Source organism: Ursus arctos, unplaced genomic scaffold (genome assembly GCF_023065955.2).
Source record: "Ursus arctos isolate Adak ecotype North America unplaced genomic scaffold, UrsArc2.0 scaffold_2, whole genome shotgun sequence".
In the NCBI taxonomy this organism is placed as follows: domain Eukaryota; kingdom Metazoa; phylum Chordata; class Mammalia; order Carnivora; family Ursidae; genus Ursus; species Ursus arctos.
The window spans coordinates 11,170,642-11,187,977 of NW_026622874.1; the positions used below are offsets into that span (position 1 = coordinate 11,170,642).

Here is a 17,336-nt window from a genome sequence, read left to right on the forward strand (position 1 = left end):
AGAAAAATCATTGTTGTGTAGGTGAGACAGGGTATTTTAAGCACTCATTATTTCATATGGTATGATTTTTTTTTCTCACCATGTCAAGAAAAATGAACCATTTAAAACCTTGTTTTCATCACTCTTAAATCATAGTTTCTGTTGTTGTTGTTGTTATTGTTGTTTTAAAGGTAGGAGCAAAATCTATCCAGGTCCATAAATGGCTTTTCAAAAAGTGTTATCTCTTTTATTAGTGTGTGTAGGTTTTAAAAGAACTATAATGAAGCATGCTAACGACATAAATATTACTTTACACAGCATTTTTAATCATTGTGAAAGAATCCATTTGCTCGTTGGTTCTTGATATTTTCCCACCTATATCCAGATTAATGAAGAATTAATAGCCATCATCTCACTGAATTGTAGCAAGAAGCTTACATTATGAAAGTTTCATATATAAAATTTTATTCTCTAATATAAAAAAGGGAAATACTGAAAATTATTAATATTTAAAGTTGCCATAAAATACATTGCCCTCTCTAAATGGCTTGGTATCTTTAAGAGTCCTTCCTATGTCTTTGAATATTCAATTCTAGTAAATATCACAGCCAAAGAGTTCCAAGCGAAGTGCAATACTTTGGTTCCATGTTTTAGGAATGATGCGGATGAACCTGGAAATAATTGGTGGGTTGAAAAAGTTCTTCACATGTCCTTTGATATTATTATTTCCTTCGAAAATCTGAAAGCAAAATAGGAGAAGATCTTTAATGATGATATAATGGGTATAAAAATTCCACAGATAATTTTTGTTCTCTGCAATTTCAGTTCAAGCTGAGGGCATCAGAGAATGCATACAAAATTATCGGAGATGATCTTTGGTCAGTCGATTATGAAATCACGTGCCTAACAGACCTCTTTAGGGATTCCACCTCAGCAGTGATCTGAGTTGGAAATATAAGGAAATAGGACATCTGACATGGTGCGATGAAGCAGCTGGGACACCATCTCTGCCCTCAGCCCCTTGGTAGCTGTGTGACTTTGGGCAGGTGACTTATATTCTCACTGGCAAAATGGGGGTAGTAAAAGTTGACCTCACAGGAGTCATTACAAATATTTTTTTTAAGTGTGTAAACCTATGACACGTGCACAGTAAGTGCCAGAAAACGGTTAGTTGTCACTAACATTTAAAATAAAATGCAATCATGTGTTTTTACTTACTCTTTTTGGCACATGCCTTCTATCCTCAACTGAACTGTGTTTTATGATTTTTTTTTTCTTTTTGCATCCCCAGTAGGTTCCCCAAGATTTACACACAGCAGAAGCTGAGTCACTATTTGTTTATGACAACGATGCTTACTTACTCAGCTCTAAAGACATCCTGGTACAGCCAGAAAAAACCAGCCAAACCAACCAACCAACCAGACAAACAACCCAGGAGTTTAAAAAGAGAGAGACGTTCAAATTCATTCACTGAGATAAGTGCTGAGCCCATGATGAGTATTCCGTCAAGGTCATCATCCCCTTCTCCTGTGTTGCCCCCCCTACTGGCTCTAGCCTGATTTCCCTTCTTGGAATATCAGGCTCATCTCCTTAGTTTTGCCCTAGTAGCTTTTTAAAAACACGTGACTGGCAATTAAGGAGTATAATGGAGTAGTTTGACTTGCAGGAAATTAGGCTCCTCATCAGTTAGGATAATAATTGTCTCCTGCTTAATAATATGGTACAGGAAGCTGTATGGCTGTGGGTATTTGATCAGTCAAGAAAAACAAGTTTACCCAAGATAATGCTAACATGATGTTATTTCACAGTGGAAGGTTCTCTGGACCCCTGTTATGGACTGCGTGTTTGAGCCCCCCTCAAATTCATACAAGGAAACCCTAACCCCCAATGGAATAGTAGTAGGAGGCGTGGCCCTTGGGAGGTAATTAGGATTACAGTAGGTTGTGAGGGTGGGGCCCTCCTGATGGCATTAATATGCTTATAAAAAGAGGTGGAGACATGGGATCTCTCTCCTCCTGCACCAAGGAAAGTCATGTGGGGACATAAGCAAGAAGAGAGCCCTCACCAGGAACCTGACCATGCTGGCCCCCTGCTCTAGGATTCCAGCCTTCAGAACCCTGAGAAAGAAGTGTTTGTTGCTTCCATCTGTGAGCATTTGTTAACAGCAGTGCGAGCCCACGGAGACAACTCTTCCCCATCTTTCTCAATCAGAGCTAATGAAGCCTCACACCGCTCCCTGCTGTTTGGGTCTCACTATTTCACAGGTGGCTCAGCCGCTGCAGAAAGATGGCCCACGTGGTCTCTTGTCCCCAGACCAGCTACCTGCGGAGCTAGGGTTCAGACTTCTTAGAGAGGGGGAGCATGTCAGTGCCTATTTGTCAAACGCAAAGAGCTGTTTGCAACCGTAAGGTACTTCTCTCCTCAGGGCAGTTTGTGCATCGCTCTGCCTTTGCCAGGACAGCACCCTGTACCTTGTCCACCATGGAGGATTTCTGCCTGTAGGGCTTCCATTCCATTCCCTGGTCACTGTAGTGGATGGTGTAGCTCTTCACGTACATTTCGGAGGACAGAGACTTGCAACCCTGTGTTACAATCGCAGTTATTTTCTTGATTTTGAGCAGATCGATTTGTAACCACTGTTTGTTGTTGTTTGCCTGTGAAAATGAGGAGGACACATGCATACGGCAGATGTTAAAAACTTCAATTTTTTAGACCAAGATACTCAGAAATGTGCAGAGCTCAAAGGCTTTCTTTTCTGTCTCATCGCGTAGGATTCTCTGTCTCCCTAGAGGACTTCCCTATTCCTTCTTGTTTGCGGTTGCAGACGTATACAAACTCCTACTAGAGCGTTTCATATATCGTATGATAATGGTTTACTTGTTTGTATCCCTCTTTAAAGGCAGGAATTTATTGTATTTTGTTTCTGGGTACTCACCACAATGCACGGCACACAGCTGGTTTTCAAGGAATATTTGTTGAATGAATAAGGGAATCTTACTTGAGAAAAAAATATTAGATTATCTGTAAACATTATTCTCTTAACCAAATTTGTGTAAATGCCATGATAATATTGCGGTCGGGTTATCTGGGAAAGAAGTGGATAGTATCCTCTCTCTATTTTACTTATTTTAGAAAAGTCCCACTTTTCTTTCCATTGCTTATGTCAACTAGGAGGAGTAGTCCAATTTCTTCTTTTCCGCTATTTCAAATAAATGTAATACTTGAGAAACCTAGTAAAGTCATGCCTAGGACTTGATACGGTATGGTAGCTGTCCTGTCTCTGGCCTAACGAAATGCCTAATCACATGTTTGTTGATAACATACTTGGAGAAAGAGGATCAGAAGGACCAACTGAGTTTTGGAGTCATCTGAGACAAATTTTCACCTTTGGGAGATTCATCATGTCCCATAGTCTCATTCATTCTATATGAAATAATGAACATGGATATATTTCTTCAACATCACTTATGTGTACATGTATGTATGTGTGTATATTGATATATAGATATATGTATATAGTCATATACTGTATGTATATTTAAAGCAAATTAATTGAATTAAAGTTATTGTATTAATTAATTTTTGTTAATTTTGTAACACTTTCTAGTGATATTTGGTGGTTTCTTAGTGTATCTTCAAGCTGTATGGTATCCAATCCAGGTTGTACCAGTGATACAGAGGTAGAGAGCTAGACGGTTTTGAAAGCATAACAATTTTTCATAGGCACAAAAGAGGTAGAGATGCCTCAGTTTGCATGTGTGCTTGCCTAGGTCTGGCTGAGATTTTTAGCCTCTCTAAAGAGACCCTATAAAGACATTGGATTCTAATAGAGGATTAAGTGAAACAATTCTGATCTAGAATTCCAGATTTAAAATGATGGCCTCAAAAATTAGAACCAGTATTTCATCTTTGAAGCCATTATTATATCACAAAGACTAAGAGCAAATTAGATACAGAGCAAAATTTTTCAAAAAGCTGTAAAATACAGGGTAGGGTGACAAAGTTATACCATGAACAGATCTAAAGAGTTATCTGGGAAAAAACTGGATGACATCCTTTCTCCTTAACTTTTTCTTTTATTTTTTATTATTTTATTCATATAATTATATAAACGTAATGTAGTATAACATTATTACTTTTAGTATTTTAACGTCTTTAGGTCTCTGTTTAGCTTAGTTTGGTGGCAGAATCAAGAAGCCCATTCTACCAATAAACAGGTCAGTGGTCCTCCCACCATTTGAAGCCACTCAAACATCTCACTTTGCAATTTTGCAAATTCTGTCACCAAACTAAGCTAAAATGATTTAATCTCCTTTGTGTTTAAACTTCAAAGGAAAAGTCTGGACTGGATGCTTTGTAAACCCCTTGCCGTTTTTACGTTCTGTGAGTCTGTGACAGACCAGAAACGAGTTTCGAGACACAGATGTCAGTTCCCAAGACTATCTGTATGGGGTCCAAGCTCTTCCTTTTTCTCTCCTAGCACCACAACTTCCCTTCCATTGCTGGCAGCCTAACCTACCAATAGGACCTGGAATTCTGTGGAGTCCAGGGAACCGGAATGTAGGTATCTTAAGTGAGAGACATAGGAGGATAGAAAATAAGGAAGGGTTAAGTTGACTGATAGAATCATTCTGATTTCTGATGCCATTGTGATTTTTCAAGTCAGTTGAAGAGTGAAATAAAAATGAGGCAACTATTAACCGTTACCCTGAAACTAAGTCACTGGAATTATTCAATTGGTTAATATTCAGGGCAATATAACTCTCTGGAAGATACTTATTAAACTTAGGCCACTGATTTATAACCCTGATTTTACAGCATTTTGCCATGCCTCCAACTGTCTAAAAGAATGTCACCAAGTTCTCAAAAAATGGGAACAAAAAAAAATTAAATAGTACTATTAAGAAAATGAAAAGCGTGGCTAAAGAGTGAAAAAAAAGAGAGTTGCAAATCTAAATCACTTATCACTAATGTAAGTTGTCTTAATTAGGAGTTGGCGAACTACAGCCCACAGGCCATATTTGGCCCCCTGCCTGTTTCTGTAAATGAAGTTTCATTAGAACACAGCCGTGCTCATTTATGTGTTGTTTGTAGCTTTTTCCTGCTACAATGGCAGAGTTGAGTAGTTGTGACTGAGAATGTATGGCCCACAAAGTCTAAAATATTTATTATCTGGTCCTTTGCAGAAGAAATTTGCCCCCACCCAGGTAAAAATCAAGACTGGACCACGAACCACAGAGATAAATAACCTCTCTGAGCCAGAGTCAGAGCTAAAGCTGTCAAGTCAACAGATATTCTAGATTCTCCCACCTAGGACCATAATCTGCAGAGACGGGAGATTGTATTCTGACTTCCCAGGACCCCCATGTTTCCTGTAGTGAGGGCCTTCGGTTTTTTTCTGGAAAGCTGGGAGAACTCCATTCATAGGTGTATCTTACCTTGGCTTGCCAGGCATTCACACGACCTTGGGCATTAAGACGGGCACGGAAGGGTTCCCAGTAATCTCCCCACCAAGATTTTTTAAATGAGGACGCCGTGATTTGCTTGTTTTCTATCTTTCCACTTTCCATACCCAGTGGTGTGGAGCATCCTGTCAAGAGAAAAGTAATGTGATTAGTTATGCATCATGGCTATTCCCTGCATGGTGTTTCACACTAGCAGAGGAGACGAGAAAAATATCACTATTAAGTAACAACAAAAACAACCATCGCCAACGATGATGTTATTGCCCAAATGCCAAATCCTGTTTGTAGACTCTATGTGTATTGCCCGATGTTCCTAATTACCTCTATTTTACAAGTGAGAAAACAAAAGCACAGCAAGAAAAAGTAACTTACTAGAAGAGTCAGAAACTAAATTGGAGCCCAGAAAGTCTGACACCCAAACACCATGTTCTAAGTATTTAAACCCATTTTCCTCCTTCAGAGAGTCATGGAAACTTCCATCTTTTCTTTGAGGTAGAAAATACACTATCTATGTATATAAGAATATATTCTATTTCTCTTTCTATAAAAAGCTACAAAGAAGAAGATACAGTGGACCCTTGGTAGTCATGTTCAATTGTTTATTTTCAACCATTTGAGGGTGATTCATGTTATGCACCATTTAGAATTTTGCCAAGGTGTGCATTTGCATGTCAGTCCTCAAAGCTGGTCTGTGAATGTGAGAAACATAGCTAGTGAGTGAGCCCAGCCGACTGCCATCATCATCTCTGTGATGCTTTGCTCTTGTTGGTAAATCATGCCGGAATTTTCTTGAAGTGATATCTTTCTCCATGAAAAAAAGATTAAAAAAACCCCGACTGCTAATATTGATTTTATCAAGAAAATGAAGAGATTTTTTAAAAAAACTAATGCATCTTGAATAGAAAACAGATGTTTTGAATAGATTAACAGAGCTGACTATCACATTTTAGAGTAGTTTGACTCTCTGATTGAACAAACTACCGTCTACATCATATACCATATGGAAAGAAAAAAACACTGACTCTTCAGCATCTTTGTTCTATCTATAGAATTTATTATGGCCCTTTATGATTACCTGGATTTATTTATACCACAGGTCACATTATATCCCCTGAAAAACAGCAGCTTACATAGAAAAAGCTTGAGTACCTTCATAGAGCACCAAACAGAACGCAGAGTTCAATCAAAGTTTCAGGAAGTTGGGGGGCACCTGGGTGGCTCAGTTGGTTAAGCATCTGACTCTTGATTTCAGCTCAGGGTTTGAGATCGAGCCCTGCCTCAGGTTCCATGCTAAGCAGGGACTCTGCTTGAGATTCTCTCTCTCCTTCTGCCCTCCCTGTCTGCTCTCTCTCTTTTTTCTCTTTCTCTAATGAATAAACAAATCTTTTTAAAAAGTTCCAGGAAGTTGGCAAGCAGTTTAGATTTCAAAAACATTCATTGAACATCTAATACATGCCAGTAATGTTGCTAGATACTTTCATTACATCAAAGTCTGAGTGGGACCTGTAGGACTTTGGAAGATTCAGGCCTAGTCTGAATCTTAGTTCTTATTGAAATGGGCCAATGGAAGTTATTCTAAGCTAGGGCCTTTCCTTGGAGGGTCGTGGCAGCGTCCACACCATCCTGGCACTGTTCAGAGCTGGTGCCTGCCCACTGGCTGGTAGAACCCATCTTGGTCTAGGTCACAATGTAAATGAAGAGTTTACCTGAGCAGAACTTGTCTCACCGAGGTTTTTCTAGGCACCTCTGTGATTGAAGAGAACTAAATATTCTACCCATCCTTCCATATTCACTAAAGCTTGATTCTCTGAGAGGCAGTGAGACAATAATAATGCATCTTATTTGCTTACCGTTAACCTCACAACCTTGCAGCTCCAATCGAAGGGCAGGTCTATTATAGGATCTAGTTGGAGAGACCCTAATATATCTAGCCACAATAGGTGGGTCAAACCGATTCTCTTTTATTGTAGAGGCATCCGAATTGCCATCAAAATACTAGAGGAAAAGAGGAAAGCTTAGTTATGGTACAATTCTCTATAAAGGGATTTTGTAATAAAATTTCAGTTTAATTTAGTATTGTCATATTAAGTTTTCATGTGGCCTGAATTAAATCACTTGGTCTTAAGTAACTGGAGATACTTTCACTTCAGGAAGATGGTGTAGATGTACTTTGCCTTGTTCCTCCTGCTAAGGACAACTAAAACATAAGAAGCCACTGAAAGATGTAGAGAAGGCGGCCGACTGGCTAGAGGTTCTTGGGACCCAAGGAACAACATGGCAGTGGGCTCCCTGGCTTTTATTTTTGTCTCATATATCCCGGACTGGGAAATGAAGAAGCCAGCAACCAGGAAACACCAATGGGTACAGACAAAAAAAAGCTCCAGTGAAAGCCTCTTTTCTCTAGCCACAGGACCAGGAAAAGGCAGTCTAGCAAGACAGAAAACTTTCAGACAATAATTGCTCTATTTCTAGCTAAACATCATAGAAAACATCATGGCCCCTCCTCCACCCAGAACAGCAAAGGCCAAGACTAGACTTCCATGCTCATAAGACTGTAATGAGGCACCCCAACACCCTCACTGGGATTGTGTTAGAGAAGGAACCCAGAACTTTCATCCCCACCAGCTCCTAATAAGGCTCCCACCACTATAGTATCAGCGGAGACCCTCCCATTTCCACCCGACAGCAAAGAGGAGCAGTCCTCCTTCAGTGGGGAACCTGGACTTCGAAGTCCACCTGGCAGTGATGAGGTGTGCCCCAGCCCCTTTCCTTGCCAGACTGGTGTCAGAAAGTGCCAGGTGAAACAAAATAAGAGCAGCAAGACTGATCGGGGTGCCTGGGTGGCACCGCGGTTGAGCTTCTGCCTTCGGCTCAGGGCGTGATCCCGGTGTTACGGGATCGAGCCCCACATCAGGCTCCTCCACTATGAGCCTGCTTCTTCCTCTCCCACTCCCCCTGCTTGTGTTCCCTCTCTCGCTGGCTGTCTCTATCTCTGTCGAATAAAAAAATAAAATCTTAAAAAAAAAAAAATAAGAGCAGCAAGACTGAAAACCAGAAAAATAATAGATAAAAGCAACGAAACAGAGCCGGTTCTTTGAAAAGATTAAAAAAAAAAAAAGCAAATATCTAGCAAGAATGACAAAGCAAAAAGAGAAGAGATGCACGTTACCAATATCAAATTCACTAGGCAGACCTCAAAAGCATAGTAGGAGAATACTACAAACAACCCTATGCACATAAATTTAACAACTTAGAAGAAATGGATCAATTATCGAAAAACACTCTCTCAACTGATCCAAAAGGAAATAGATAATTTGAACAGCCAGTAACTATTAAAGAAATTGGATTTGTAATTTAAAATTTCCTGGAAAAGAAATCTCTAGGCCCATGTAGTTTTGCTGGTGAATTACACAAATATTTAAAGAATTAACACCAAGTCTAGAAAATCTCTCCCAGAAAACAGAAGAGCGTGCTTCCCAATTATTTTATGAAGCCAGTATTACTCTGATATCAAAACTAGAAAAAGACAGTACAAAAAACTAAAACTATACACCAATATTCCTCATGAATATAAGTGCAAAAGTCTTGAAGCTATGAACTGTACCTGTGATCTGTGTTCTTGCTCCAAGACTGATTAGTAAGGGCTATAATTTGAGATTTTCATGATCTATTCTAAGATATAGTACAAATAATTTATTACTAGAAATAGCTAATGATAATACAGACACTAGTAAAATAGTAAATGATTTACAGGAAAAATGAAACATATTCAAAGTTATCAGTGTAACAATGGCAGACTGACTCCTTCCGTTCTGATAGCTCTCTTTGGAATGGGGATTAGGGAGGAAGAGGAGTTAGGGCTGGTACACATGGGTTTGGGGGAATAATCCTGGCTGAGCCTCAGAAAGACCCAGCAGGAGATTGTCACTCCTCAGGCAGGAAAAAGAAAAAAAAAAGCCTGAAAGCACACTGCCTCACAGCATAACTCGGATTAACATTGCTATCTCCTCCAGGTACACTGAAACAAAGAACAAAATAAAATGTCAAAGTTAGTATAATCAAAACTCTTGGAGGCCAGTTTTTAGCATGAGCTCCTTAGGGCACAAGATACTCGACTCTGCCGTCCACCATCTACTAATCTGACAAGTCTGGGCATTTAGTTTGATCAAAAAGTGATTTTTTTTTTTTTTGGTGGAATTTTGAAGTGTCATAAGTCAGGCTGATCCGTTTAATTTGCAATAACAGACCCATCATTTTACCGCTTTCTTTCATAAGGCCCTAAGAAAACCATTTGTATTTCTACCACCCAGAAAGGTATTTTTTAAAAAAGACATACTGATAGGCACAGCCCTAGTAACCTGGTGAGCCTAGGGTAAGTCTTGAGACTCAGAAAGAAAGAAGGCACACAGACCATCACATTCTTTGTGCTGTTTCCTTTGAAGATCTGCCAGTTTGTCCGGTCAGAGCTGTATGCCACAGAGAACTCCATGGTGTAGTAGGACTTCAGATACTGTTTGGCCCCTTGAGTCTGGATCCCTGTGAATATGACTTCCCTCTGCATGTCTACCTGCAATACAGCAAAGCCATCACACAGACTGTCCTTGTCACCAAGTCACAGACTGCCTTCCTTAATTCACCGTGCAATCAGCTTTCTTTAGAAATAAACAGCCAGCACCTAAGGTCTTAGCACTAATAAAATGGCTAGATACAATCCATATGTGAGCACAGAGTACCTGGACTTGAGTCCAAGTTCAACCACTTACTAGCTGTGTGTGACTTCCGGCAATTAGTCCCTCTGTGCCTTAGTTTTGTCATCTGTAAAAAGGATATCTAGGCTATTACTAGAACTAACCTCATAGGGTTCATTTCAAGTATGTAAAGTACTTAGGATAGTGCCTAGAACACTGCAAGAACACCAAAGAGAAATTATTAAGTCACTGTCGTTTTATTAGGACGGTACTGTAAATCTTACCGGGTTAATAAGAAATACCTGGATCCAAGGGTTAGAGTCAAGTTCTGTTGAAGGTTTTTCTGTGATCCAAGCATTATACGACCCACCGTTGTTCAATCTTGCCAATTTGGGCTCCCAATAGCCTAAATCCAAAAAAGAAAAAATATATTCCGAATTAAAAAAAACCCCAGGGGCGCCTGGGTGGCACAGTCGTTGAGCGTCTGCCTTTGGATCAGGGCGTGATCCCAGAGTCCTGGGATCGAGCCCCACATCAGGCTCCTCTGCTGTGAGCCTGCTTCTTCCTCTCCCACTCCCCCTGCTTGTGTTCCCTCTCTCACTGGCTGTCTCTATCTCTGTCGAATAAATAAATAAAATCTTAAAAAAAAAAAAAACAACCCAAAACATATAACGAGCAATTTCCCAAGGAAGGTTAGTCTCAGTGGAAAACCAGATCTCTGCAGAAGCTTCTATTGAAGTTAGGAGACTAGGCCTCAGCAATTTAGATGGTTCATGGTGATGGAATCTTCTTGGCTTCAGGTCTGTGCTCGGTCAGCTGTCAACCAACACCCACCCCCTTTCTTGATACAGGTTCTGTTTATCTTTTCTCAGTTATGTCGATGTGGTTGCTGCTGAGTGTGCTTGCCTAAGGGGAGGCCGTGGGAGGGATCATGGGACCCTCGTGATCCCTTGCAACTGACCTCTTGGTCTTAGGAAGGGTTTTGAGGCAGAGTGAGGAAATTTAGAAGGAGATCCTGACACAGTGGGTGATCAGCAAAGTTTCTTGAATCGAAAAATAGTTGGCACAACAAAGAGCCCTATTAACGGGGAGAACAGTATCTGGCCAATAAGACCTTGTGAATCTGGCTGGAATATTATGTTTATGATCAGACCTGGAATGGGGATGAACGGGGAGAGTTTTGGCAAGGGTTACGTGGTCATAAGAGTAAGGGCTCCACCCCTTGCTCAGTCCTTGCTGGGAGGTTGGACTGCCTGGCTAGAGATTAGGAGGAGCCCTAGCTCTTGGTCTTCCTGGGACAGACTCTTTGGGAACATTATGCACCAGACAGGATGGCAGTGACAAAGGAGTGCCAACAGGTTTTAACGCCTGTCACAGTGCTCCTTCCTCTACCAGATGAGCACCTCAAGATGGAGCTGCTTTACCATGTGGTTGAGAAAAGCCCAGAGAGGAGCAATGGCCCATAGATTCAACAGGTAGGGTTGTCATGGGTTGTTCTTCAGGTTGTATACTGCACAATTGCAGGAGATGGCTTCCCGAGGCTATGATGCTATTACTTACCCAAATGCTCAGAAGCCTTGATCTGTGAATCAGCTATGACACCAGTGCTTAGTCCCATCGGCATCTTACATTCTGAAAAACAAAAACAAAACACGCACACACACAAACAAACAGAACAATGAATAATTTTTGCTTAGAAAATACATATAACAATGTAAAAGCTGCAGGGCTAGAGATCATACCCCTGGTCAGTAATTTGATAGTTTCACCTACCTTGTGTGGCACAGACTTAAATATGTGCGATCATAAAATGGTAAATGTGCCAGCAAGACTGGTGCTAATCTCTAACAGAAGTAGTGACACCCTAGAGGAAAACCACGGAAATCCCAACATTCTGTTAGTTTTAAATGGATTTCCATCTGCTTGCATCTTTAAAAAAGCCATTTTACAACATTAAGAATTACCCCTCATAAGTCACTAAGTTCCCAAAAGTTGACCTGGAAGTTACAGAGTTATTTACATTCTGATCATGAAAGAAAATGGCAGCCCCTGAGATAGCTGGATGTCGACACAGTGCTTGATACTCAACAAGTACTTAATAGGGGCGCCTGGGTGGTGCAGGCGTTAAGCGTCTGCCTTCGGCTCAGGGCGTGATCCCGGCGTTCTGGGATTGAGCCCCACATCTGGCTCCTCTGCTGGGAGCCTGCTTCTTCCTCTCCCACTCCCCCTGCTTGTGTTCCCTCTCTCGATGGCTGTCTCTCTCTGTCAAATGAATAAATAAAAATCTTAAAAAAATAATAAAAAGCTTTAAAAAAAAAACCCACAAAACCAAAAGAAAAAAAAAACAAAAAACAAAAAACCAAGTACTTAATAAATGCTGCCTGGCTGGCTGGCTGGGCAGATGGGCAGATGGAAATGATTTCTCAAATACTGAAAGGCCAAGTTCAGAGACTATCCTAGTCCTTGTTGAATTCCTGGTATCTTTTCCCTCCTCTCCTCGAGGAGTCTGGAAAATTTCTTACATTCACTTTCCCACAAATCACACATCACAAAGGAAGACACTTTATGTTGGTTCCCCAACTGAGAAGAATGCCTTTGGGCTGACACATGGGTTTAAGTTTCCTAGAAGACTGATGTTTGTGGCACAATCAGAGGACGGGTCGGAATGAAAGCAGTTACTGGTATGCACGGTGCCTCTGTCAGGCAGAGTTCTGAGTTCAGTATTTCCGATCTAAGAGTTAGTACCAGTCCAGCAGGGACCCTTCTGCTAAAAACATCACATGGCTCTTGGACGCTACCTCTGTCTATGATGAGAAATGGTGTCTGCATCCCTGCTCTCTGGTTTTCTCCAATCTCCGTGTCGAGGAGCCACCAGCCAGATTTTGATGGCTTCATTTCAAGAGTTTTAAATGAACCTAAAAGAGAGAGTGAAGGCCAACATTACACACCCCAAATTAACAATATTAGTTGACAGCTATCAAAGAATCCTAAAATCCCTGCATCACAAGAGGCTTTAGAAAAGAAATTAAGAACGATCCATTTCTCCTTAGGCAGGAGTAGAGGTATAACAGATAAAAACAAAACAAAACAACAACAACACACACACATTAGTAAAAATAAATTGCCCCAGGACTTTAAAAAATCTCCAACACCCCTTACTAGAGAGAAACTTTCATTTATCTACATATAATGTTACAAGCTAACCCATACACGACACAGCTTCTGAGTCCAGAGGATGAAAACGACCTTGAATGACTCATCACTAGGCCTCAAGAATGCTGTACGTTTCCTTTCTCTCCCTTCATTTCAATAGTTTTTTTCTTTTTTTAAATAAGAAAATTAAAATCAAATATCCTTCTCCCACGTTTTCAAATTTTCTATTAAGTTTACACAGTTGGATAGAGAGGCACATAAACTATTTCAGAAAATCCCTGAAAGAATGCATTTCTGAAGCCTCTGATTATCCATTCTGATATTTAATGCTACCCATTGCCAGTTAATGCTTAAATTCTGCTGACTGTAATTCGTGTCTATTTTCCACATTGTGAGTGAAAATTAATACCCGATGGTCATCCTCCTCTAGCCCACGAAAAAGATTCCAGCCTTCCACTCTCCCATACAGAGAATTCAGATTTGAAGATTTGGAGGGGCCAGCCAGTTCCAGCTTCTCAGTGTTTCTCACGGGCTCATGGGGAGGAGGACGGATCTGGCAATTTACATTTGGTGAAAAGTGAGGAATAAGTTTTACCTAATTCCCTCTTGTCTCTGACTGTAATAGAGTCTTTATGGCTTTATTAATGAGCCCCAGGCCTGAATAAAAGAAGCAAGAAACCCTTTCCCATCCTTCACCAAACCAGTCCCATTCGGACTGCTGTGCCCGTCTAAGGCTGACTCGCACAGCAACTACTCCAAAGTACTGACTGCTTTCACCAGCTTCTCGGAGCGTTTGTGGAAGGTGGGCTGCTTGTGAAAAATTCAGTCTCTGGCACCTGCCCAAGATCCCAAGACCTACGAGATCAAAGTCTCCAAAAGCAGAATCTCTGCCCCAGCATTCGCAGTCTAACCAGCTTCCTAGGATTTTACTACGCCGGCACATAAAAACCCTTGGTGGTGGCTCGTTTGTTTAAACCTCTTCGTTAGTTTGCACATGAAAACTCTAAATACCCCTCTTACTCTTCAGCTGTTATAATCATTAAAAAAAAAATACCTTTTTTCTCCCCTTCAAACAGCCTCATGAGTCCATTTAAGATTAAGATTCCTGTAGTCACTTGTCCAAAGGTATCAAAGTGGGAATGTGGGGAAAAGAATTCAAGAATTCAGGAATCCCAAAACCCTAGTAAGTGTTTCATCTCCTTCCCAACAGAAAGCTTTAGCTGCCCGAGCCCTGCGGGATTCATTCCGTAATCTGTTCAAGACCTGGCCTACGCGACACCCAGCGGCTTGGGAAAAGCTGCGGCAGACAACGCAGCTCCGCAGGACTGAGTTGAGCCACACGTTTAGTCCGCGTGGTGCCGCAGAGAGCGCGCGTACGGGAGCTGACTTTTTTTGTGCTCCGTATGCACTTTGGGGCTCTGTCTCTGCCCGGGATCTATGCCAGGAACCAGGCCCGAGCCTTACGAAGGACATGCACAGGAGGGAATGCGGGGCAGTGACAGCTGCCCAGAGTGCCTTCTCCAGCAACTTTTCATCGGGGACCTCTTTCCGTTGTGCGGATCTTTACCAGGCAGCAGGGGCCAGACCCCTAGCTGGTGCTGTTGAGTGCCATTTTCCAGCAGGGTCTGGCCGTGAAAGTGAACCACGTGGATGTCTCGGGAGCTGCCCATGTTCAGCAGGTGCAGCCTCACCCATTCCTGCTCGTACATTCTCAGGCCAGGCAAGTTGTAGATCATCCCATTGATGGCTGAAAGGATGGAGAGTTGCAGTCAATTAGAAATCTGGGTGCACCAGCAGGGAGGCTGCTCAAGAGGCCCGAGGCCTCCCACCTCACCACCCATCTGCCTATGGATCTGCCTGCCGGGGAACATAGTAAGGACCCCTGTGCGTCCTGCTATCGGTGACAGGCTGCAACAGGACCTCCAGCTCCTCCTCACGCTGGCCTACAGCAGCTCCCCCCAGAGCTTACCCCTCTCCACCCCGCACCTCCCACTTCCCCTGCTCTTTCCACTCACTTATCCTTGACGTTTACAGCGTAGATTTTTCTGGGCTACAGAAACAGAAAGACTAACACGAGCCAGTGAGTGAACTTCAGTGGTTAGAGGAAAGAGAGTGAGGGGATACACAGCACGTCACCCCGAGGCCTCCTAGGTTCAGAGATAGTTTTAGGCGAAATTAGGAAGGCAGACGACCGAGGTTCATGTTACTCTCTCATTCAAATGATAGCTTCTCTGTCCCCTTCCCAGTTTAAATGTCTGGGGTTCTCAGGCTTCATCCACTCTCCGCTCAGTGAAATATATGTGGGAGAGTGTGTGTGGGTGTGTGCACACGGGCTTTTTGTTGCTGGTGCGCTGGCTGGTTGGGTGGGTTCTGCAGCCCTCCTGTGCTAGCTTTCTGACCTTCTCTAACCCCCTACGTGTGCAGCGCCACCTGCCGGGTGACATCGGCCCTGAGACGTGTGACGACCTGGTGGGGGTCGCAGCTCCTGATTCTTCGGAAGCACCTCCTGTCTAATGGTATGAAGACCCAGGGCAAGAAGCATGGTCACCCAGTGTGATTTAACTGAGAGAGGAGATCAAAGTCAGAGGAAAATACCATGAAACTCATGGGACTTTTTTACTTCTGAGGATGCCAGTCTCCAAGACCTTGGGGACTGGGCCTTCTTTTCGTAGTACCAGCTCTTCTTTTCATCAAAGACCATAAAAAGTAAGACGAATTCTCTCATATCCACGGGCGTGTTGGTCTTATCAAGCACTCCTTTCTGACAGATCAGAAGGGGACCTATCAAGCCAGAATGGATATCTTTTTCCTGGAAGACAGTAGGAGCAAAATGCACAGATTTTCTCTTTCTTAGGATTTCCCTTGCTCTTCTGGCAATCACTGATTATATAGAAAAGGAAACCTCAGGCACTCCAAATTTGAAGATTATAAATGAAGAGCTTACTAAGCCTGGGTATCATCATCTGGTTCTGTGGCACTCACAGTCCCTTTCTCTGATTAGCCCTTTATCTCAGCATGGCAGTAGGACAATGTTAATGACAATATCGTACTATTATAATCCCTATTTATTGAGCATCTACTATTATAGTAAATATTTTGCTGGTAGTATCTTCTTTAATTCAGACAACAATCCTGTGTAATAAAAATAAGCTCACTTATTAAACAAATATTACCAAGTGTCTGTTGTGTGCTACCTACTGTGTTCCCATTTTTAACTTTAGAAACTGAGGCTGAGAGAGATCAAGTAATTTTCCCAGGCTCACGCAGTAAGTGACAAGTTAGGGACTGAAACTGAAGTCTGCGCGCTCTCCACCATGCCCCAAACGAAGGCATCTTGACTTTGCAGCTCTTTCATAAAGAAAGAGCAAAAGAAAGCTAATACTTGCTCAAGGAAATTGCAAAAAAAAAGTCCTTCCTCTGCAAAAATACTCACTCTGACTGGGGTCAACCATTTCAGTACCCCTCACTCCTCTCCACTGAGCACAGGCTTCTTTCTCACAGTCATCTGAACACACATCGCTATAGACTGCTGACCGCAATCCTTACACATTCCTCATGGAAAGCAAGACATTTAATGAGAAATCATCTTGACCCTTCCATGGAACTGGAGTTCCATCCAACTGGTGGACTCCGGTTATAAGGTTAGGAGAATGGCAAAAACTTTCAATGGATGTACCTACCGGGTTCACTGCTGAGTAGTAGGCCCAAGCCCGGCAGGCAGAGCCAGGATTTTCCGGCCCGGATCGAGTGGTGGCGTGCCATACGTACGTATAACTGCTGTTTGGCTGAACAGCATTGTCTTCCTTAAACCATTCAGGAGAGTCGTCCTCATAAGTCTTTCCCTCTGACGATTTTTCGTAGGAAAGCCCGTGGGCATGAAGAGAATATGGTCTGGATGCTAAATTTTTAAAACGAACCTAGAAAAAAGAAGGATCCACAAATGTACTTACGTCCAACAAAAATCCAAGCTAAAAAAATGTCAGTATTATACACCAAAGTAGATGGTTAGTTATTAAATTAGACCTAGATATAGATACAGTGGGCTGTATTA

At 42.0% G+C, this 17,336-nt stretch overlaps 1 protein-coding gene across 2 annotated transcripts in view; it reads right to left on the reverse strand.

The window, feature by feature from the left end:
• Positions 1-284: 284 nt before the first annotated feature.
• Positions 285-17,336, reverse strand: part of F5 (coagulation factor V) — a 70,555-nt gene continuing 53,503 nt past the window's right edge. The window contains exons 15-25 of one of the 2 annotated variants that reach the window (XM_026509419.4): positions 16,966-17,202; positions 15,881-16,094; positions 14,853-15,032; positions 12,931-13,047; positions 11,693-11,764; positions 10,435-10,538; positions 9,856-10,011; positions 7,295-7,439; positions 5,418-5,569; positions 2,451-2,633; positions 285-718 (exon numbers count right to left, since the gene is read on the reverse strand). In XM_026509419.4, the coding sequence (XP_026365204.3) occupies positions 572-718; positions 2,451-2,633; positions 5,418-5,569; positions 7,295-7,439; positions 9,856-10,011; positions 10,435-10,538; positions 11,693-11,764; positions 12,931-13,047; positions 14,853-15,032; positions 15,881-16,094; positions 16,966-17,202 (1,707 nt within the window). In that variant the 3' untranslated portion in view covers positions 285-571. Of the gene's footprint in view, positions 719-2,450; positions 2,634-5,417; positions 5,570-7,294; positions 7,440-9,855; positions 10,012-10,434; positions 10,539-11,692; positions 11,765-12,930; positions 13,048-13,697; positions 13,839-14,852; positions 15,033-15,880; positions 16,095-16,965; positions 17,203-17,336 lie in introns of those variants that run through there. The other variant, XM_057315037.1, reaches the window with a different exon arrangement.